The 22,924-nt window shown below is 41.9% G+C and overlaps 1 protein-coding gene across 11 annotated transcripts in view; it reads right to left on the bottom strand.

The window, feature by feature from the left end:
- The window catches only part of LOC139263213 (gephyrin), a 903,368-nt gene that overhangs the window by 376,227 nt on the left and 504,217 nt on the right, over window positions 1-22,924 (bottom strand). For 7 of the 11 annotated variants that reach the window (XM_070878953.1, XM_070878956.1, XM_070878957.1 and 4 more), the window contains exons 5-9: window positions 12,744-12,838; window positions 10,814-10,880; window positions 9,155-9,427; window positions 8,899-9,054; window positions 6,885-7,037 (exon numbers count right to left, since the gene is read on the bottom strand). In XM_070878953.1, the coding sequence (XP_070735054.1) occupies window positions 6,885-7,037; window positions 8,899-9,054; window positions 9,155-9,427; window positions 10,814-10,880; window positions 12,744-12,838 (744 nt within the window). The remainder of the gene's footprint in view (window positions 1-6,884; window positions 7,038-8,898; window positions 9,055-9,154; window positions 9,428-10,813; window positions 10,881-12,743; window positions 12,839-22,924) is intronic. The other 4 variants (XM_070878955.1, XM_070878960.1, XM_070878963.1 and 1 more) reach the window with 2 other exon arrangements.

The following is a 22,924-nucleotide window of genomic DNA, read 5'->3' as shown; positions in this document are numbered from 1 at the left end:
CGGTCTCGGGGGCAGGCAGCAAGCAGCCTTGGTGCTGAGCTTCAGTGCTTGAGGCAGCGGTGTGGCGTCGGTCTCGACGGCAGGGGCAGGCAGCAAGCAGCCTTGGTGCTTGAGGCAGGCCTTCATTCCCCGCGAAGATGCAGCACCCGGACGGACTTGAGGCCATTCGGCCATGGATTGCAGCGGCGTCAGTGGCTGGCCGGGAGCCGAAGAAAGAACAGCAGCAGCCTTCGAGCTGTGAGGGGGACTGACTGAGGCCATTTGGACAGGGAGAGGCAGCCACATCGACATCTTTATATTTAAATTTGCAGAATGGGTGCACCACATATTATGCAATGGTTTGCTTCCTCATGCAAGAAATTCTTTGTTCTTGGTGGAAGTTGATCCATTGCAAAGTTGAATTGGCACTTTTATTTCTCCAAACACACAATCCTTAATTTGCAGGCACCGGTTCTGCAAGTTTAGCAATTTCAGCAGGTGATTTATTCAGCAGTGCTGCTAAAAGCACTCCCTCACACACAGAAATATCGAAAATTAAAATGCAAGCCTTTGCAGGGGTCCAAGAAACAAATCTTCACTTTTTCTGCAGCACTTTTAAAAATGACCGAGTGCCAATGTTTACTTCAGACTGCGCGTGCGCGAACGCTCCAACGCGCACGCGCAGGGTTGCCGGCACCTAGAAGCCTAATTTAAATTGTACCCGCCCCCCTCCTACTTACAAAATCGGCAGGAGTGGTAGGCTCCGCCCCCTGTGCGCCGCGCCAAGCAGACATCGAGGAGCTCGAGAATACCGTGTTTTTTTTCAGGCGCCGTTTTCGGCGCAAAAAACAGGCGCCCAGCTCTGAGGGGCGCCTTTTTCGCCGCGTGTGGAAACTTGGGGCCTAGAAAACTACACTCAGAGAAAAGAACAGTTTATTTGGTTTTAAAAAAAGATGGCCCAGGTTTTGCTGTCGGAGATTTGCCGCAGGCGGATGCCTCCGACCGCAATAATTTCGACTAAAGTGGTCCCGGAGGTTCAACGACTTGCGGTCCTGGGTCTCTATGCGAAGGCCAGCGTAGGGACCCATGTATCCCAGGGACTTAAGGGGTTTGTACGGATCTCTGGGATCATGTGGGCTGGCCCAACCTATCAGAGTCAGGGATCCCCATTCACACTTATAGTAACTCCGTATATCCGGAACTGCGATAAGTATGAATGGGAATACTCCAAAAAAAACACTGAAAATAAATTTTAAAAACACATTACATATTTAAAATTAATTAAAATGCAATTTAATTAAATATTTTATACAAAAGTTTATTTTTTTGAATTTTTTTAAAATATGTTTTAACAGGGCTAAAAATAAACTTACCTTAATGGACGGGGTTTTTAATATATAAATGAATGATAACATTTTCTTTTTCATTTTTTTTAAACTCTGGCATAAGAATTTGAAGGACATTCGCTGGGCAGGAGTGGAGCAAATAGCGGAGGCCCTTTTCTTTCGCATGCGTGCGATCTTTTTGACAGATCGTAAGTGTTGGGTTTAGGCGCATGTGCTTCGCATACCTAAATCCGGAACTCGCTGGGACCCCATGGGCGCGTGCATACTTCATAGGCGCTCATGGGGAGCGCGATTGTTGGCCCAATGTGATAGAAAGTTATTTTTCCTTCTCGATGGTACCATCCCTGACTGAGAGAGTGGGTGGGCTACCTTCTACACCTTTGTCAAGGTTAAGTTTGCCAACTCTGGTTGAATGTATTCCTGAAGGTTTCATCACATGACCCGCTCCCGCAATTTGTCACCGAACACATCCATCCTCATGGTGCACCACCAAATGGGAAGCAAAAAGATTCTTCATTACCCAATTGGATGATGCTTGACTGTTAGTCAAACAGCGTTTTCCCCCCAATCTACTATACTTTTATAACTAATAAACAGTAGCGTTCAAAGGAAATGGAAACATTTGCTCCCATCATTTTCTCCACTGTTGCTCGCAGCAGTGTCCTGGAAATTAATCTTCAATTCCTGGAGACAATAAGGCCAATCCTGGAGGATTTGAAACCCTATACCCTCTGCATGTAGTCGTAGGAGAAACGTTTCTGTCCTGCACTGTGCAAAAGTGCCTAATTTCCTCTTGGCATCTCCAAAAATGGCATGATTGACATTACATAACACTAGATGCGCAATTCTGGATGTGTGGACTTGCATTCTTCAATTTTGTGGTAAATAATGCCAACATAGCTTGAAGTTCTGGTATGCCAAAATATGCAAGTGGTCTGGCCTGAGGGGTTAGAATATCTGTTTTCTTTGTTTTGTTTCTCTCTTCTCTGGTCCATTCTTTCCTCTCGCTCCCCTTTTCTTCCACTGCTGTTATTCTCTCTCTCTAACCTGCCTTCTCTCTCTCTCTCTCTCTCATTTCATTCCTCCTGCAGCCCACCTTTTTGGTCATAGTACAGGTTTTAAAAAATTCCATTACCTTCAACAACATAATCTCTGTTACTGAAGACAAGGCCAGAGGTAGCGATCTGACTAGGACTAATAAAACAACATAGGGCAAGGGAGAAAAAGCTTTAAAATGGCCAGGCCTGGAGGACTGGTAAAGCCTGCTTCCTAATTGATCATAATCTACCAATCAGGGAGCAGCCTTTTTCAATCCCCCACATTAAAAAGTTCAAACAGCTTAAAGGTGCTGAAGTTGGCTTTGTACACAAGCACAAAGAAGGAAAGTGGTAGGAGTTTAGGGGCCAGATTGAAGAAGGTCATAGGCTGCATTTGGCCCAAAGTTTACATCTTGCATATCACTGCTCTGAATTATTCTGCTCCCTTGTATAGATTATGAAGTGCATTCTGCACTGTAAAACATGTGCACTTTGGTCAGTTTAGAGACAAAATTATGGCAGAGTTTGAGGTCTCTGCAAGTCACAATATTAAAGTAGTTCCTTTTCAGACCTAAAACTGCCTTCAACAAAAAAACTTTCACTAAACTATACAAAATTTAGCATGTCTGATATACAGGTTATATTGAAAAGCTGCTTTAAGTCTTGTCATCAGCTACTTTTTCATTTACATTTTAGTTGAAAAGAAAGCAATCATTATGTAATCAATCAATAACTAACTATTGTCATCATGGCAAAATCTTGCTGACATCCTGGAATAACCTGCTGCAACACGTGTCTTTGTCTTTGAAGAACTCACGAAAACAACCAAATTCTATCCATGGGGGATAAGTGATGCTGCCCTCTTTGGGATTTACAATTATCATCTGCTCCAGTTTATGCTTCATTCACAGAAGGGCAGCTCACCTCACTAGATTTGACTCTGTGCAAGTGAAGAGGTCATGATGCAAAATAGGAACAGCATAAGCTTGAGACGCTGGCAATGCCAGTTGCAAGCTGCTTCAATATTTGATTTGGTCCTTCTTGAGCTGTATGGAAGGATTCACACTGGCAGCTTTACACCAGCAAAGTTTACACCAACAACTTTACCTAACAGCGGCAACAATATCATTTTTTGTGAAGTCGCCCAAGTCAAAACAAGAGGCACAATAAAATCCAATGTATAATCCGCATCTTGATGCACACTGTTGTATTTTCAAAAGTCACTTGCACAATGATGTGGCTGATGGGGATTTTTTGAAATGGTAACCATAATTATAAAGTGATCTATCCACAAGTATGATCTAAAGACTGGATTTACCACACTTTTGAATAAAAGCAATCAACAACATCATTACTTATTTAATAGCTATCCAGGCATAGAAGTGATTTTCACAACCTCTATTGTCACATTGCGTCATATATGAGAGTTTATATTCCTCTTCGATCAATGTGCAAGGAAGCACATTTCATGTTTACCTCGTGATCAGTCACACTGCAGGATCTATTTGTAACGAGATAAAGGGTGGCATATTTAATAAAATGTTACTGAGAGCTCTTGTGAGTTCAGATTAATGTTAGTGCATTCTGCCTGCAGAATTGTGCCACTTGTAGCAATCCTTCTTCACTGTAACTAAACGTACAAGTGCGACACATTCATTAAAGTACAACAATGAGCCACGCTGCTGAATGAGGCAACGCTTCAAGTAAAATTTGAAAAAAAGGGAGTTCATTACTGAGATTATTGCAAATTGAAAGTCAAAACATTTAAATCAAAACAATGAAATTGTTAATTTGTAAAACAGAGAATATTGAGATATCTTTATTGCTCAGGGTGAATAATTAGAAAATGACTCATTGGGCCCAAGTTTCCACATGATTTGCGCCTGATTTTTAGGAGCAACTGGTGGAGAACGGACTATCTTAGAAATCGCAATTCTCCACATTTTTTTTCTGTAGTTCTAGTCAGTTAGAACAGTTTCACTTTGGAACAGAATTTTTTTCTTCAAAAGGGGCCGTGTCCGGCCACTGACGCCTGATTTCAAAGTTTCCACAGTGAAAACGTACTCCAAACTAACTTAGAATGGAGCAAGTGAAGATTTTTGTAGAACTGAAAAAACCTTGTCTACACATTAAAAAATCAGGCGCAGGTTACAAATTAGGCGTCCGGAACGAGGTGAGGGGGGAGGGGGGGAAGGGAAGTCATTAAATTCTATAATAAATCCTTATTTATACTTATACAAATAAATCCAACCTGAATAAACATTTATAAGCAAAGAAAAGATTAAATAAACCATCTTCCTACCTGTGTGAAAGTGCTTCAGCCAGGGAGAATGCTGCAGGAAGCCTCACAAGTTGAGGCAGCCGTTCGTTCCCGCAGGGGGGAAGGAGGCAGCCGTTTGTTCCCGCGGGGGGCGGAGGAGGAAGCCGTTCCAGACGGCAGGCGGGGGGGGGGAGGAGACAGTGAGAAGGCTGCAGGAAGCCTCACAAGTTCAGCAGCCATTTCCCGACGGCAGGGGGGGGAAGCCGTCGGGAAACGACTGCCTCAGCTTTCTGAGGCTTCCTGCAGCCTTCTCACTGCTGCAAGAAGCCTCAGTGCTGATGGCAATGTGCTTTTATTAAAAAATGTTCAAAAATTAAACAGCAACAAAGAACTACAAAAATGGCCGAGTGCCAATGTTTCCTTCACACTGCGCGTGCGCGAACGCTCCAACGCGCACGCGCAGGGTTGCTGGCAGGAAAAAAACTAATTTAAATGGTACCCGCCCCCTCCCAATTACAAAATCGGCGCGAGTGGTAGGCTCCGCCCCCCTGGGCGCCGCGCCAAGCAGACATGGAGCTGCAGGGCGCTCCAGAATCGCGCGTTTTTTTTCCGGCGCCGTTTTCGGCGCGAGAAACGGGCGCCCAGCTCGGAGGGGCACCCGTTTTTTATCATGTGGAAACTTGGGGCCATTGAGTCAACAGTGTGTCTCGCTCTGCATATCTCTGTCACAGATTTAAATTGCAGTAATAATAATTTGCAGTTAGATTATGTGGGTGGCACTAATCCAGCCAATTGAGTCATCTGCTAAACCAGAACATCGCAATTAAGATGATCAATGTTATTTTTTTTTTAAAAGGAAGGCAGTCAATGACATGAAGTCTGGCCTCTTTTTCCAGTGCCACACATTTACACAATAGAGGTAAAATGGCTAATTGTGATGATTTTAGAAAAGTTGACAAAGGCATACAAGAGCCTCAAGTACTCAGTATTGGATTCTGGATCTGCAGTGGTAGAATTTGGGGATTTGGGGGGAGGGGAGTAAAGAAATATTTGTGCAAACGGTTTGACAATAGAAAACAGACCTGTAATCCAAAAGGTGACGCACCGTGATTAACTCATCTACATTCAAAATAGTGAGTTGTGATCAAGATTCTCAATGCAGTTTAAGTGAAGAAACCATTCTTAGAAGATGTTTAATTATGTTTTCTTTCACAAGTCCACCTTCCACAAAAGTGAAACATTTAATTGAAAGCAAGGGACTGAGCATTAAATATGTCACAACCTTCCTTATAAAATATGAATTTGAGTCCAACGTCTGTATATATTGACTAAAAGAAAAAAACTCAAGTGCATAATTGAGTAAAAGACCTTTGCGACAATAATATGTTAGTCAAATAAAGAGTAGAAATACATGGAAAATCTCTGCTATCAGAATAGGTCTTTGACTCTTAGAATACTTGATTGTAAAGAATTGAATATGTTTTAAAATTAAAGCAAGAAAACAGGATACGAGTTCAAATCTACAAACCCAGCAACCCCTCTGCCCACAATATTTGAATTGAGCTGCATCAGACCAAATTGGTTCATGCTAAATTTCCTATCAGAACTGTTCTGGCAAAGTATGGATTTCTCACATCTCCTCATTAATAATTCCAGAAACTGCAGGTTTGAACTGCTTGGGCTTCTGCACAATACTTTTGTTAGTTTTTCCAGCTCTAGCAGCTAAGGTTTCAGAGTTAATTATATTACAATTTTATCAAGTTATAAGATAAACTAGCTGAAACAATAGTACACATAGCATCTGGGAAGTTAGATGGGAATGGACTCTGTATAATCTCAATACACTAGTTCAAAACTTGATCTAGTGGAATACAGGAGCATTGATTTACCAACACTGAAAATCAAACTGTGTAATATTGAAAATACTGCTAAGTCTACGTTAAATCAGTAAAAAAAAACTTAAGATTGTCACTGCTGTCCACCAGATCTGCTTTCTGGTGACTTACCAACATTTATCATAAAAGTAATGAACACGTAAAAACAAATACAGATGACTTTCTGTACCTTTACAAGGGTTCTGAATTCGGATAAACTTGATTGTGTTCTTATTAAAAGAAGTAATTTCAATTTAGTTACAAAGCACTGTATTCCTGCTTTCGAGGGCAATCCTCAATCATTATTTTGTTTAAGGAACAGATGATCAATCACAAATTACACAACTAAATATAAGGTCCCGAAAGGGTACTCCTGGCAATAACTTACTTTTGGTGTGGGGCAGGAAGCTGTGGACAGGCGTGATGTAGCTTGAGCTCGCGGTGATTCAGATGGAGTTGTGCTCAGCGATGCATTGTCTCGTGGAAGCACTTGAACACCACGAGAAATGATCGAGTCTGGGATCTGAAAGTATAACAAATGCTGAAGATAATAAATTACAACAACTATTCACTTACTGCTCAATTCAACTTTACATTTGTACACTAGAAAACTAAAAGTAAACTTTCACATGCTTTTAGTTCACATCCTAATTCAGATGGTATTTCACTTCACTTTCACATACAAAGCTACAAATAGCAAATTTTAAAATAAAGTTGTAATAACTCTTAATTTATCATTCTCTATTTTTCAAACAATTTTTTTTGTTACGCTTATAGCTATAGTTGCCCAATTCTTAAACTGACAAGAAAATAAGCAATAAAATCAATTAAAGGGCAATACATTCATTTCTAAGCAATGCTTTGTTACAATCCTGGTAAATTACAATTCTTCTACATGAATAACCATCATACTGTTAAAATCTACGACTATATTACACACAGATAAGTATATTTCTTAGTCTCACTAACAGGCTTAATACATGTTCTCATTCTATTGCTGCAACATTGTAACATAAAAGGACAACAAGCTTGATCATTTCGTACATAACATCAATCATGAAACATATTAATTAAACTTGATAAATTATACCAAACATTTCATTGATATCATTACACTTCTGGAAATTGATCACTTGCACTAATATGGCAGCAGCGATCACTTCTGCAAAGTATGGTTTCCCAAATGTCATAGTTTTGTAGAATGGTGTGCTATGTGCACCTTTTTGAATTGAGATCCACTGATTAAATATCTTTCATATAAATTAAAAAGGCAAAATAAAGATGCAGTGCAAACTGTATTTTTTTGTTTAAATTTCTTTTAAAATTAGGTATACATTAAAAGTTTGTTTGAACAATTTACAAATGTCTGTGACGACGATCAATGCAGTAATGATATAGATATTAAAAGAAAACTGCGATTGGTGCGGCTCACTTCAGTTGGTTTAGGTGGGCTAGATTTAACACCAGCAAAGAATCAACACTACAAAATACCCTCTGAAGTCTTCCAGATTTTCTTTGCTTTATTTTGTTTATGTTTCTTTAAACTAAGTTGATTACGCAAGACCATTTTCTTCAAGAGGGAAGTCTTCAGAAGTTATATTGTAGTTTTCAAAGCAAATTTGAAGCACATCTACAGAAACGACAGGTTTCTGAGAATCAGTTGGTCAGGTTTTTTTTTTATCCTTCATAATTGTGAACCAAATTCTCTGAAGGCAATTTTAAAAGGAAACTGACAGGCAACTCAAGACCTTCATCAACCGCTGTGCAAAGTACACACTGACACATGCCAAACTCCTATGCATCCTGCAGTTTTAATCTCAACTAAGCTTTTTGTAAAAAATTCTACAACCGCTTTTAATTTGAATCCAGATGTATTTATAACTATTATAGAAACAATATTGTGTCTTAGATTTGCAAACAACTTTTACATTGATGGGGTATGTCTGTAACAACTATTGCAGCACTTATAAGTTGCTCTGGAATTCCTCTTAAGGCTATTTCTGTTATTCTACCATCCACCTCAATCTAGTTTAACATTCCTTGCACTCAATGTTAACCCCACAGGCTGTCCTAAAGGGAAGGCATTTAGTCATTTCGTCAAACAGTGAAAAAAGTGCACCTTTTATGTACAAGGACAGTTTTATGTCTAGTGCTCAGTGACAAATGAAAAAAAAGCTGAGTGAATGAGTCACATGAAGTCAATGAGAACAATGAAAAAACAATCACAGTTATGAAGATACACAATTTGGTGACAATTTAACAGGATGAATGTGTTGAAAAAGATAACCTAAATGATTAAAATCTAATTAAAACAATAAAATCAGTGCAAGTGGTTCATTTCCTCACAGTAGCACAATGTAGTGCCAGGTGTTTACTTTTAATGCCTCTTTGCTGTCTCTTACCGGCTCTCCTGCACTGTTGGCAGTATGAGAGTGATGACCAATGAGACCAGGGACAGGTTTACCACCTTTAGCCATGACAGGAGCGGGACTGTGTACAAGTTGGAAGCTCTGATGTACAACACAACTATCAGCACTATGACAGGAAAACACAGGCAACTGGAGAAAAACAAGCAAAAATGATTTGATGGGTAACAATGAAATAGGTAGGTTTGATTCTACATGTATGAATACCCCTATTCAGTGGGCAGTTTCTTACCTTGGCTGCTATGGCTGCTGCAGTAATGTGTGAGGATGAACTCTCTTCAGTTGAAGCCACCCCACTGTCTTTCTTCTCTTCCTCCTCATCTTCACACTGAACACCTTTGTCTTCTGTTTGTTTGTGTGGGCTGGTGGTAGGGGGAGGTGACAATGGTGGTGGAGGTGATGGAAGGTCCTCCAGCTCATCATGAACTTCTTTTACTTTCACAATTGCATCCCGCAACAAGTCGATAGCATGAGGTAGGGCAGGTAATATAAACTGGAAGCATTCCTGCACATAATATAAAAGTCAGATTATAAATATCTAAGGAATATGAAGCTGCCAGTTAAACATGTAACTTTTCTATAGGGTTTATAAGAAATTAATAAAAACAAAAGAAACCACTCAAACTAAGGGATATTACCATCCCCTGTATACATGATGGCCCAGATGCCTCCAACCTGAAAAATGTCTGCAAATTTACCTGGTGGTCCGGGAGGTTCAGAGACTTGTGGTCCTAGGCCTCTACACGAAGGCTTGCCTAGAGGCCCACATATCCCAGGGACGAACGCGCTTAGCAGGCACCCCTGGGATCATTTGGGTCAGCCCAACCAATCAAAGTAGAGGTATTCCCATTCATACTTCTGGTGAGTTCCGCATCTACAGAATCACCATAAGCACGAATGGGAATACTCCCCAAAATAAACTTAAAATAAATTACAAAAATCATCACATATTTAAATAATCAAAATGGAATGTAATTAATTATTTAAAATAAACATTTCATTTTTTGGAAAATAAATTTACATATTTTAGAGGGCCGAAAAAAAACTTATCTTATTTAATAGGATGTTAAATTATTAAAGAAAATGTATTTTTCTGTCCTTTAAAAGTCTTATGCTGATAAAAGAAGGTCTAACGCCTGCTATTATCAGTTGTAAGAATTTCAAGGGCATTCACTGGACAGAAGTTGGACAAATAGCCCAACTCTCCTTTACCTTCGGACACGTGCGATCTGTCCTGACAGGTCGCAAGTTGCAGGTTTCAGCGCATGCGCTTCGCATACCTAAACCCGAAACTTGCGGGGCCCCTACAGGTACGTGCGCTCCTCGTATGCGCCCGTAGGGGCTGTGAATTCAGGGCCGATGACTCCATAAGTCATGCAAGAAGCAATGCATTTGATAACGTTGTAACCACAGGGACTATTTTGTGGGTTTTCTGTTCATCGACGGCAGTAACACTGCTAAATTAATGGTCGCTGTTTGTTAAAGGATATTCTGCAGCACCATGGATAATAGGCAAATTGTTTTTGTAGTTTAAATACTCAATGCATTTTGCTGGTCCCACATAAACAATGGCAAAATAAAAACTTTTTGATGCCAAGTCTCATCTTCTGGTCTGAACAATGTGGTGCATAGAAAAAAAAAGTGTCTCGGAGCGGAACTTGACATAGTAACACCGATATGTAATGAAGCAGTTAACATTATGTGTAGCTACAACTAGGATATATACATATACATTGCATTTTATCTGGAAAGGGATGGTAGTCAGAACAGAAGATGGGATAAGAGAGAATGAAGCAGAGTCAATTAACCATGCTCACAACACTTGTGTGTACTACATAAACATGGCCACAATCTCCAGCACAGAAACAAGGAAAGTAATGGTGGCACCTACCTGTGAACCTTTCTTGCTACCAGGTAGATTAATAATCAGAGTTTTGCCCCTTATTCCACATACAGGTCTGACAATAGAAATAAAATAATGATAAGCAGATGCACATTTTATATATAACATACAGTGACATTATCTTGAAAAACATGAAAACAGGTGTTCTGCCACAGCGTCAGTTTCCACATGTACGCTGATGACACCTAGCTCTACCTCACTACCACTTCTCTCAACCCCTCCACTGTCTCTAAATTGTCAGACTACTTGTCCGACATCCAGTTCTGGATGAATATTGGGAAGACCGAAGCCATTGTTTTCAGTCCCTGCCACAAACTCCGTTCCCAGCCATTGACTCCATCCCTCTCCACAACTTCTGTCTGAGGCTGAACCAGACTGTTCGCAACCCTGGTGTCATATTTGACCCCAAAATGAGCTTTCAACCACATATCCGCAGCATAACTAAGACCACCTATTGCCACCTCCGTAACATCACCCGTCTCCGCCCTTGCCTCAACTCATCTGCTGCTGAAGCCCTCACCCATGCCTTTGTTACCTCTAGACTTGACTATTCCAATGAATTCCTGGCTGGCCTCCCACATTCTACCCTACGTAAACTAGAGGTGATCCAAAACTTGCCTGCCCGTGTCCTATCTCGCACCAAGTCCCGCTCACCTATCACTCCTGTGCTCGCTGACCCACTGGCTAAGCAATGCCTCGATTTCAAAATTCTCATCCTTGTTTTCAAATCACTCCATGGCCTCGCCCCTCCCTATCTCTGTAAACTTCCTGCAGTTCCCCACTCACCCCGAGATGTCTGCGCTCCTCTTATTCTGCCCTCTTGAGCATCCCTGAAGGAGAAAGACTTGCATTTATATAGCGCCTTTCATGATCTCATGACGTCCGAAAGTGCTTTACAGCCAATTAAGTACTTTTAAATTGTAGTCACTTTTGTGATATAGGAACGCGGCACAAACAGTAATATGATAATGACCAGATAATCTGTTTTAGTGATGTTGGTTACACAAAGGAAGTGCAAAAAATTAAACATTTTTCTGCAGTAGATATGCGACCTTCTCTGAATGTGAAGGGTGGCATGGAGTGTTGAAGCCCCAGTGCACTGCACCACTGAATAAGGAAACATCGGTTCCTCTGCAATTCTTCACAAGGAAAGCAGCCTCAACTGTGCTGTCGTTGGAAGGTGCCAAGATGGACAACAGACGCTTAAACATAGGAACTAGGAGGATGGCTCAGAGGAACTATCAAACCAGCTGCTCTCTCACACACCTCCAAGCAGCCACTTTCAGAGAAGAATGGTTGTCTGGCGGATTGGTCCTCTGACTGTCCTCTTAAGCAAGTAATGTGTATGGTGAAAAGGTATCAAGCAATGGAAAAAGTTAATGCATTGTTACGGAGACACTTAATGAAGTTAACTCGTTTCTGAGTTTACCACTATGTGGTTAATACTTAGGACTCTCAACCAAAAAGCTGGGACTTTAAGCTTCAACTAATAGTGCAAAGAAACGATTGTCGCAGTTCGGCTACTCAATTAAATTTATCATAGGAAAGGATTCGTGTTTCTTCATTTGTTTTGTTAGGAAAGGTCAGAAAGACTCCACACAGACCTGGGTCCATAACATCTAAAGTCTTAAGTAAAGGATTTTCAATCCCTCTCTCAGTCTTCTGTACAAACATTTTTACTATGTTAGAACTGTGGGCGCAAAAGTCACAAAAAAAATCAAAACTGTCAAGTTCACGTTCTTCTCCTTGTTAAATTCTATTCATCGATAAATCTTCCAGTTTTGACAAAGGGTGCAAACTTGAATTGCCAACTTGTCTGTTCTCTCAAGATTGTGTGTGATATATTGCTGTTATATATTTGCGTACCCTATTGAATGCCATTACAGAGATTCATACTTTGGAAGTAACCATTGCTTACCGAGACAGCATCCCCAGAGGAGTGACATTCAATGAGCCCATTAGCATAGCCAGTGCCATCCCAGGAGCCTCCCTTTCTATCACCTCTTTTGTGGCCTAGAATTAAAATAAACACAAATTTTAAAAACTTCTAAAATTGGCATCAAATTAAGAGTTTAATTTTAAAGAATCCCGCTCAGTATTCTGCAACAGGAATTTGCGCATAGCAAACCTTAATATCAGCTAATTAAATTCGTACAGGAAGGCTGCAGTACTAGAATATTATATTTACCGAAAGAAAAACAAATAGCAAACATTCTGGCAAATATGATACAATAAGTACACTGCTTAGAGTAAAATGCAAAGTGAAAAATTTGCTTATCTCAAAAAGGCAAAATACAGCAGATGCAGGAATCTGAAACAAAAACAGAAAAGGGTGGAAACACTCAGCAAGTCAGGGACCATCGGTGGAGAGAATAAACAAGTCAAAGCAGGAAGATGTTGTCGATGATAAGAATTTAAAAAGCAACTGAACAAGGGGAAGACAACATGCCCAAAAGAATGCCAGCTAATAAACCCATCAGTATAGCCAGAACCATCTCATGAGCCTCCCTTTCTATCACCTCTTTTGCGGTCTAGAATTACAATGTATATACATTTTTAAAAAATTAAACATCTAAATTTGGTATCAGGTTGAGATTTTAATTGTCTAGAATTCGCCCCAAACCCCTGTTCTTCTCCTTGTTAAATGCTATTCATTGGTAATATCTTCCAGTTTTGACAAAGGGTGCACACTTGAATTGTCAACTTGTCTGTTCTCTCTAAAGATGTAAGTAATGAAAGATGTCTAGTGTCAGCAAGATGTACAAACAATAAACCATGCAGAGCCAAAGCGCCCATACAAGTTTGGGGCTGAGTGTTGCCAGCATTTTCTGAATTTGTTTATCTCCCTTGTTTGTGCAGCACTAAAAAAATCAAAGGAGTATATCATCAGGAACTGGCTGTTTGTAGTGATTTAGTCAGCAGCCTTCTAACTCAAGTTCAACTCTTGTTCAAATCCTGGTCAGACTGATAAGACCCTGCCCTAACAGTTTGGTGAGTTTCAAATAGTGGGTGCACAATTAGGCGCACAACACAAAATTGCCCTACTCTGGAACTCATGGTTGGTACATGACATAGAAATTTGTCTCGTTGGTGCAGCAAGGTTTGACGCCTGTGTTGAGGAAGTATCTAGTGATCTTTATTCTGCATCTAACCATGATATACATGACCAGGAATGCTATCACTGAGTGCCCAAAATGGAAATCATCAACATCCATCATCTTGGTGAGCCAAAAAAATTCATACATGCACACAAAAAAAGTAAATGTTTACAATAATGGAAGAAAAAAGTTTTCAGAATCTAAATACAGATATAATAACAAATATCTGTAGGAACAGGGACACTGCATTATTAGTTAAAAGTGGCAGTTAATTATTTATAGAAAAAAATTGCTTTTAAAAGAACACAGAAATTCTAAATCAGATACACAGTTTCGACTGGAACCCTCAACTGTGGAGCAGAAATACTCCCTTGCAAAGGAACTGATCTGCGGTCGTAACACTTTTTTACACTGAAACGTAAGAGACGTAGGCATAGAGATGTTTCCACTTGCGGGTGAATCCAGACTAGGGGCCAAAAATATAAGATAGTCAGTAATAAATTCAATAAGGAATTCAGGATAAACTCTTTACTCAGAGAGTGGTGAGAATGTGGAACTCGCTACCACATGGAGTGGTTGAGGCGAATAGCATAGATGCACTTAATGGGAAGCTAGACACTTGCCACTGGATAAAGGCCTAGCTCTGTCAAGCCAGTGTAGTGGCTGATGTGCAACGGACACCACACGTTAAAAAATCCACCCCTCGAGTTCAGGACTGGAATATCGGGTTCTTCATTGAAACATCTTTTGGTGTGGAAGCAAGTCATCCTCGTTCGAGGGACCGCCAATGATGATGATGAGACAAGTATGTGAGGGAGAAATGAATAGAAGGATATATTGATAGGCTAAGATGAAGTAAAGTGGGTGGAGGCTCATGTGGAGCATAAACACTGACATAGACCAGTTGGGCTGAACGGCCTGTTTCTGTGCTGTAAAATTCTATGTAATTCTATGAAGCAACAGCAGAATCAAAATATACGGTGAGATTATAAAATGGATGCTTATTATGGTTTGAAGCTATTGACATCCAATATATTTTAAGGTGCAATTTCTTTGCCATGACATGGTTTAGAAATTCAACTTGGATCTTTATCAATTTATAATAGTGTGCTCATTCAACAACATGCACATGTCCACCATCACAAGAGGAGATCCAGAAATAGATTGCAGGCTTCAGGTTGCAGATAAGGATGTGATTCTTCAAAAGATTAAAAATTAAAATGAACTATAATGTGAAATCCTGTTTTAGCCTTTCAAGCTGAATGTCACTCAAAGGCAGCTTCAAAGAAAAAAAATCAGATTTAAAACAAAGAGAAAATACCCAGAAGTCAAATACATAGGGCTTAATTTTTCCCAATGCAGTTTTTTGTCATATCGCAAGAGTTACGCCCGTTTTTTTTTGCTAGTTACTCCAAAAAATTAACTAGCAAGTCTCCCCGTTCTATTTTTTGAAATTGGTGCTGCGCAGCCTGTCCTTCAGCTTCGGGGGGTGGAGCCTAATGTTTATGCTGAAAAAAATATGTCCCCCCCCACCTTCTGCGCATGTGCAGGAAAAAAAAATTGCCGTTTTTGACATGACTGCTATGGGCGTGCAGGCCCAGTACACCTCCCGATCTGCATTTGGCCATTTTTAAAGAGCCAGTTGTGTGTGAGAACTTTAATTCACATTGGGAAAATCGGAGCTGCAATACAACACGGCTCAAGGACGAAGCATTTCTTACAGGATGAAGTGGAGGCATTAGTGACTGTGATTGAGGACAGATGACATGAGCTGGACACCAGCAGAGGTCACATAAAAGTTTCACCAAAAGAAATGAAGAAACACTAGAACCAACTTGCAGAAGATTACTGTGCAATGGTGACCACCCCAAGGTCTGGAGGCCAGTGCAAAAAAAAGTGGCAAGACCTTGGTGGTTGGTGTAAGTGATATTTTCATTTATTCACTGGAATTACAATTGTAAATGTGACCATCTGTATATGTCCCACCCAGCAGAAACACACTCTCTCGAACAAGTTATATTTTCATCTTTGCAGAGAAAGGTGGCACACAACAAAAGGGAAAGGAATCGAACAGGAGGAGGCCCAGCAAAGCTGCACCCACTGACAGCCTTGGAAGACAGGGTCGCTGCTTTGATGGGTCCTGCCTGGAGTAAAGCAACCACCACTGCACAAGCTGGGCCCACACTCGAGGGAGAGGGTAAGTCCTGCAAATTCCACAGTCCGGCTTTGCTAAATATTAAGTACTGTGCGGGTTAGCTATGCTTCGGTTCATGGGGATGTCTCCATCAGCTACGCTTCGGCTGATGCAACGTGCTATCATTCATCGTGGTCCTTCAAGTCAGCCTGCTGCCTGCGCTGTGTGAGCCTACTCATGCCACCCACCCTGCCCCCTCCTCTGCTGCTAACCATTTGTCTGTTCTGTTATATTTTACAGAACTTGAGGCCAAGCCTGACGAGGCTGAAGCCGATGCAGAAGATGATTCAGACACGGACAAACCTGAAGAGGAGAACATCTTCCAATCCCACCTTCCAGACCAAGAGCATGGCGGGGGCGGGGGGCAGGTGATGATAGGGAAGGGGAGGTGATGGATGAAGCCCACACAGTTATACTCACTCTGGAGGAGGAGCAGGTGCCGCCCATTGAGGTGCCAGGTCCTTTCCTGAGTGGTACAAATGTTGGGACATTCCATGGTTTCTAACAGTCTGAGACTGGGGATTCCAGTGGGGTGCAGCGAGGCACACCCAGGGTGAGGAGGGGAGGGAGAGCTCGACAGTACTCTCCTGAGGAGCAGGATCTAACAGATGTGGTTCAGATGATGGCAATGAATGCGGAGAGCAATGACCTTACACGATCACTCCTGGACAGCATCAGTGGGGTGGGTGATGAGGTATCGGGACTGTCAGGAGAAGTAACAACACTCTCACGAGAAATGGGAACACTGTCCGGGCACATGAGGGAGGAAATGTCGCAGGTAGTTGAAACACTGTCAGTGAACATGAGGGAGGGAATTTTGTGGGTAGTTGACTCACGGTCAGGGCACATGAGGAAGGGAATGTCGGAGGTAGCTGCTGCAATAAGGGAACACGCCCAGACCCCGCGCCCATTGACAGAATCAACTGCCACTCCCACTCCAATCCCCAGACCAGCCTCTGAAGAGACCCAAGCCGGGCCCCCCACATTACCGCCTGCACTCCCCCCCCGCCATCAAGAAGTGCGCCTTACCTGAGATGTTCGAAAAAATAAGCTTGGTACCAACCCGAGAAACGCTGCACCACTGCCTGCGGGCAGGGGTGGAGTCACCAAGTCCAAGTGCAGCAGGCGGTCTTAGAATAAGGTGGAGGAGAGATGGGTGCCGCCTTTCTTTGCTGCCATTGTTGTTATTATTATTATTAATAATGTTGTTACTGTTGTAACTGTTCTCAAATTAAAAGTTTTTTGTAAGTTATCAAATTTACAAGTTTTAAAGTTTTTAAGTGATCTTAAGAGTTTGTAAGGAATCTTAAAGTTTGTAAGTGATCTTAACTGAAAACTTTAAAGTTTGATACAAGAATATTTTTTATTAAAGTTAAGTTTGTTAAACTTTTGAATAAAATATATTTTAAATTATAACTGAATCATTTCCATTAATTGTTCCATTAACACAATGCAACTTTACGAACATGTCCAAACAGTAAACATGGTCCATTTGGAATAGTTGCCGCTGAGCCTTCAGGCAGCAAGGCGTTCAAGGATGAGCTGCAGGCGCAAGCCTCAAACAATCATTAAAGGTGCCCACCCTACTCCGCCATCATGCTCCAGGTTCAGGTAGTTGCATGGTTTCCTCGTCCTCCTCCTCGTCATCTGCATCTTCCTCCTCATCATCAGCCACTCTCACCTCAGGTAGGTCTTCTACTACCAGCTGCTGCTGCCTCATGATGGCTAAGTTATGCAGCATGCAGCACACAACAGTGAACTGACCGACAACCTCAAGGGAGTATTGCAAGGAGCCTCTGGAATGGTGCAGGCATCGGAAACGCTGTTTCAAAGATGCCAATGGTCCTCTCTATTGTGCTGCGCGTCGCAATGTGCGACATGTTGTATTCCCGGTCAGCTTCCGTCCGGGTTACGCGTAGGGGCATCATGAGCCATGTGGCGAGGCCGTACCCTTTGGCTCCCAGTAGCCAGCTCTGCCCTTCTGGCTGCTGCTGAAACATAGCAGATATAACACTCTCGCATAGGATGAACGCATGATGGGTGCTCCCAGGGTATCTTGCATCAACTGACATGATGCAATGCATGTCGTCACACACAAGCTGCACATTAATGAAGTGAAAGCCTTTTCTGTTCCTGCACATCTCGGAATCCTCCAAAGATGCTCGCAAGGCGATGTGAGTAGAATTAATGCAGCCCTGTACCTTTGGGAAGCTAGCAATCCTGGAAAAGCCCACAGCCCTTTCAGGCATTGCCTGGGCAGTCAAGGGGAACTTTATGTAGTCATTCCTCCGGGCATATAGCGCAGCAGTCACCTGCCGAATGCAGATGTGTGTTTCATGTTGAGGAATGGCACAAACATCCCCAGTTGTGGCCTGGAATGATACAGATGCATAGAATGAAAGTGCAGCTGTAACCTTCACTTCAACTGACAAAGCAGTCCTCCTGATGCTTCTAGGTTACAGGTCTGCTTTTACTAACTCACAGATCTCAGTTACAACTTCTTTGCAGAAACACAGCCTTCTCACACAGTCTGCATCACTCAGGTGCAGGTATGAACGTCTGTCTTGACATACCCGACGTGGGTAAGGCCTCCTGCCCATCATCCTATGTGCTCTGAGGTTCCTCATGCGATGACGTTGAATCAATCGTCCCCTCCGCAGCACAATCATGCAGAAGGTTTGCACGGGGTATGGCATTGTCAATATTACCCTCATGATTAAATTGTACCTTTGCAAGAAGCTCAAAACAGCATGACAAAGAGTTAAAGCTTCTTTATTCTCTCCCCAAGGTTGACGCCCTAGTATGGACCCCACCCAGGTCTGCGCATGCGCAAAAAGCTTGTTTAGAACGGGAAGCTAGTCATTCAAATGAGGACATTTGGGGCAACGAAGTCTAATGCAATTCTTTAGTTTTAGATCTTTTTCAAAGTAGCACCGCACCACTGACCGAGCGTCTCCTCACTGGGCCTGAGGGTCGGCCGGCAGAATCGTTCACTCGCCCGGACACAGGGGCTTGGCAAACACCCACCCAGCCCTCTCCCCCCCGGGCTTCTTTTGAAGCCGAGCCCTGAGCCCGTTTCCGGGCGAGGGACCTATTCTGCCGGCCGACGCGCCGACCCTCGAGCCCAGTTTGGAGACGTTCGGTGGTGGCATGGCACTTTGAAAAAAAATCCAAAATTAAAGAATTGCACTCGACTTCCATTTTCTATGTTTTAAGTTTGAAAAAATTATGCTTCATGATTTAATGTGTTCTTGACTCCCTCCAAAACTTTGCATAAAAACAATGGAGTCTTTCTGCACCAATTTTTTTATGTGCGCTGGTTTTTCTTAAGTGCCCAGAAGGTCTTTTGGGAGGGGTTACATACACCGTCCAAGGAAAAATGTAATTTGGCCAAACTTGCATAAATGTGAAAAACTGGCGCAGACATCAGGTTACGCCCCCATGACGCAAAAAAAACAAACCTAAAAAAAATCGTAACTAACTGAGTTACGCTGGCGCACAATATTTGGGGAAACTTGAATATTTTAATTTAGGCCAAAAAAACGGCGCAGATAACTGGGGAAAATTGAGCCCATGTAGAATATTGTGCTTTTGTTAATAATTTCAAGCATATTCTTTATACTCTAAAGGAAATAAATGCAATGTTCTTGAAAGAATGAAAGAAAAGAGCCTTTTGCAAAATGGAGTGTGAAAACAAGAGTGAGCTGGCACAACAAAAGGAATTTTGCTATTTTTATGGTTTTGTAAAAAAATCTGCACTTTTTTTTCCAAGTATGTGTAAATTGTACCTGTAAAAGCTGAACCTTTGTTTGCAAATACAGGGCAAGATGCTCTCTTCCTTGTTTTGTAACTGTGCTGGTTGTCTAGTTCATTTGAGAGGAATGAAATTAGTAAGGTTGGCTGTGTTTGCAGGTCATACACAGTGTGAATTTGACAAGTTATTTAAAGGTGTTCATAAAAAAAGAGCAAATATGTTCCAGTGTTCAAGAGACTAATACACAGGGATCAGATTTCCCCTTTGTTTTTATAAACCCTATTCATGATATGTATTGCACAAAATCAGCTTCTATCATAAAACATCTATAAAAATTACAAACTATATGTAGCAATGTGCTAATGCCTCAACCGTGGTGTAGTAATATATCTGTCCTCCCCAGTTACTTTGTACCTGGTGAGTTTCAAATCTCTGGCATGCATCCAGTAGAGGTGTCAGATAAGGTGATAATTTTAAAGTAATGGAGAGCTGATTTACACTATGTTGCTCTTATGTATATTTTGTGGCAGATTCAGGAAGGGTGCTGACAGAGAATTGTGCATGATAAAAGAAAAGTGAAAAACGCGAAGTAGACCGTAGAAAACAAAGCAAGTTAACAGTGTGTTCTGAAAAACACTCAAATTGCACTTCAGATTCAGCAGTTACAAAGATGCAGACTTCACCATAAATAAACCTCTCAAATTTTCCCAATATTTTTGAAAAGAACATTTGAAATTCAATGTAAAAAATCCTTGAAATTTGACCTTTTTGTCAGTTGCATAATTAAATAATATCAAGTTTCTTCAGTATCTCCTTTGCTCTTTATTTCCGGTCCATGGACTCGCCCCTCCCTATCTCTGTAATCTCCTACAGCCCCACAACCCCTCGAGATGTCTGCGCTCCTCTAATTCTGCCCTCTTGAGCATCCCTGATTATAATTGCTCCACCATTGGTGGCCGTACCTTCCACTGCCATGGCCCCAAGCTCTGGAACTCCCTGCCGAAACGTCTCCGACTCTCTGCCTCTCTCTCCTCCTTCAAGATCCTCCTTAAAACCTACTTCTTTGACCAAGCTCATTTCTACTTATGCGGCTCGGTGTCAATTTTTTTAATCTCAAAATACTTCTGTGAAGCACCTTGGGACGTTTCACTACATTAAAGACACTATATAAATACAAGTTGTCGTTGTTGTTAGCTGTCAACTAATTCGCTATTCATACTGCTATTAAGTTGTGGACGAGCCAGAATTTCCTCCAACTGAACACAGGAAGATTGAAACCATTTCTTCGGTTCATGTAACAAGCGTTGTTTCCTCCTACTGATTCCCTACGCACTCTGGCTGAACCAAGAGAAATGGATTGCCCTTACCCTCCAGGATGATCCTAGGGCTAAAAATTCGGAAAATAGCACTATGACCGGTTTTTGGGTGATAATCGAGGATTTTGATTTTTTATTTAGCGCCGAAATATCGCTATGGCTGGAGGCCGCAAAATTCGCTAAACGCTGACCAGCGGTAGCAGTAAAATCCAGCCTTGCACGACTGCATTTGTGCGATGGAGCCGAAACCATCAATCTGAAAAAAAAAAGGACCTTCTGCACATGCGCAATTTTTTTTCTGCCAATTTTTTTCTTCCGATTTTCTATTCCCCGCGGTTCTGGTCAGGTGTCAGGGTGCGCACGCACAGTACACCCAGCTCTCAATCTGCCATTTTTCAGACAGGAGAAGATGCAGCAGAGTGATCATAGCATACAAAGGGCCCGGAAATTTTATTCCGATGCCAATGAGGCACTTATAACAGCAACTGAGTGTAGATGGGGGGAGTTTAATAGAAGGGATCGAAGTAAACCCACCCCAACCATTGTAAGGAGATTTTGGACCTCTGTTGCTGAGGAGGTCTCCTCAGTAGATAGCATTCCAAGGGACCATCAGCAATGCAGGAAAAGGTGGAATGACCATTGCAGGGTCGTGAAAGCAAGTAATATTGTTATTCATGCACTCCATGATTACTTAAATTGTAAATCTGGCACATGTTGCTATAGATAGGTTTAGTGTTGCACCTTATTTGCCATGAATGATCTTTACACAATATTAAGACTGCTTTTTGACATCTTAAAAGATGTTTCTGCACGTCGATGTCTTTCTCATGTACCACGTGCAACTACCAGGGCCATTAAACAGACAGCTGTATTAAATGCACACAGTATGGTATAAGTGCTTTGATGGCTATCTGTGTGTGCCACAAGAGCAGAAGGGCCCTCTGGTAACCATTCCTATTGTCATTTTTGCAGGAAAAGTTGTCGCGAGCAGCGACGGACAGGTGGTGGTTCGCCCCAAACGCATCCCTTAACAGACCTGGAGCAGTGAGTGGCTGGCTTAATTGGTGCCTCTGGGAGGTCAACTACCCATGCGGATGCTGAGCCCATGTTTGGAACTGAGGGCAAGTCCTGCAAAATCCCCGGCTGGGTTGGGGCAACGCGATCAGTGTCTGTGGACTCGGGTTCGGGTGATATGATGCAGTATCTCTCGACGACATATAATGCAGTAGTGGTGGTCCTTCAAATAAGCCCTGCACTATGTGACCTTACTCATGTCACCCTGTTCCCTTCCCTGCTGCTAACCACTCATCTGTTGTTTTCTATTTTGCACATGAGGATTCTGAGGCGCCACATCGTCCTATGCAAGCATCCATCGCAGCCCATCATTTGTGGGTCGAGGAGGAAGATGAGGGCTGTGCTGAGAACCCTCCACAATATCATGAAGCTGTGAGTGGGGAGCTTTACGTTTTACCAATTGTGTTCAAGTTAAAAATGTATTTAAGTTTCAAAATTAAAGTTTACAATGTTTCAACAATGTACAAACATTTCATAAATTTACAAATGTTTTATAAATTATTTTGTTCACATTAGCCATCCTTGTGCAGCGTCTCATTTGTAGAATAAGAGTGGGAATAGTCAACATGGTAGGATAGAGTGGGCAGGCAACGATGAAATGTGCCTTTCACTGTTCAAGCAAAGCGTTGATTTATGAGCTGCTGACATAAGACTTTTGCAGCG

This window comes from Pristiophorus japonicus, chromosome 4 (genome assembly GCF_044704955.1).
Source record: "Pristiophorus japonicus isolate sPriJap1 chromosome 4, sPriJap1.hap1, whole genome shotgun sequence".
In the NCBI taxonomy this organism is placed as follows: Eukaryota; Metazoa; Chordata; class Chondrichthyes; family Pristiophoridae; genus Pristiophorus; species Pristiophorus japonicus.
Note: the sequence above shows the minus strand (reverse complement) of the source record. Positions and strands in the feature narration are given on the sequence as shown.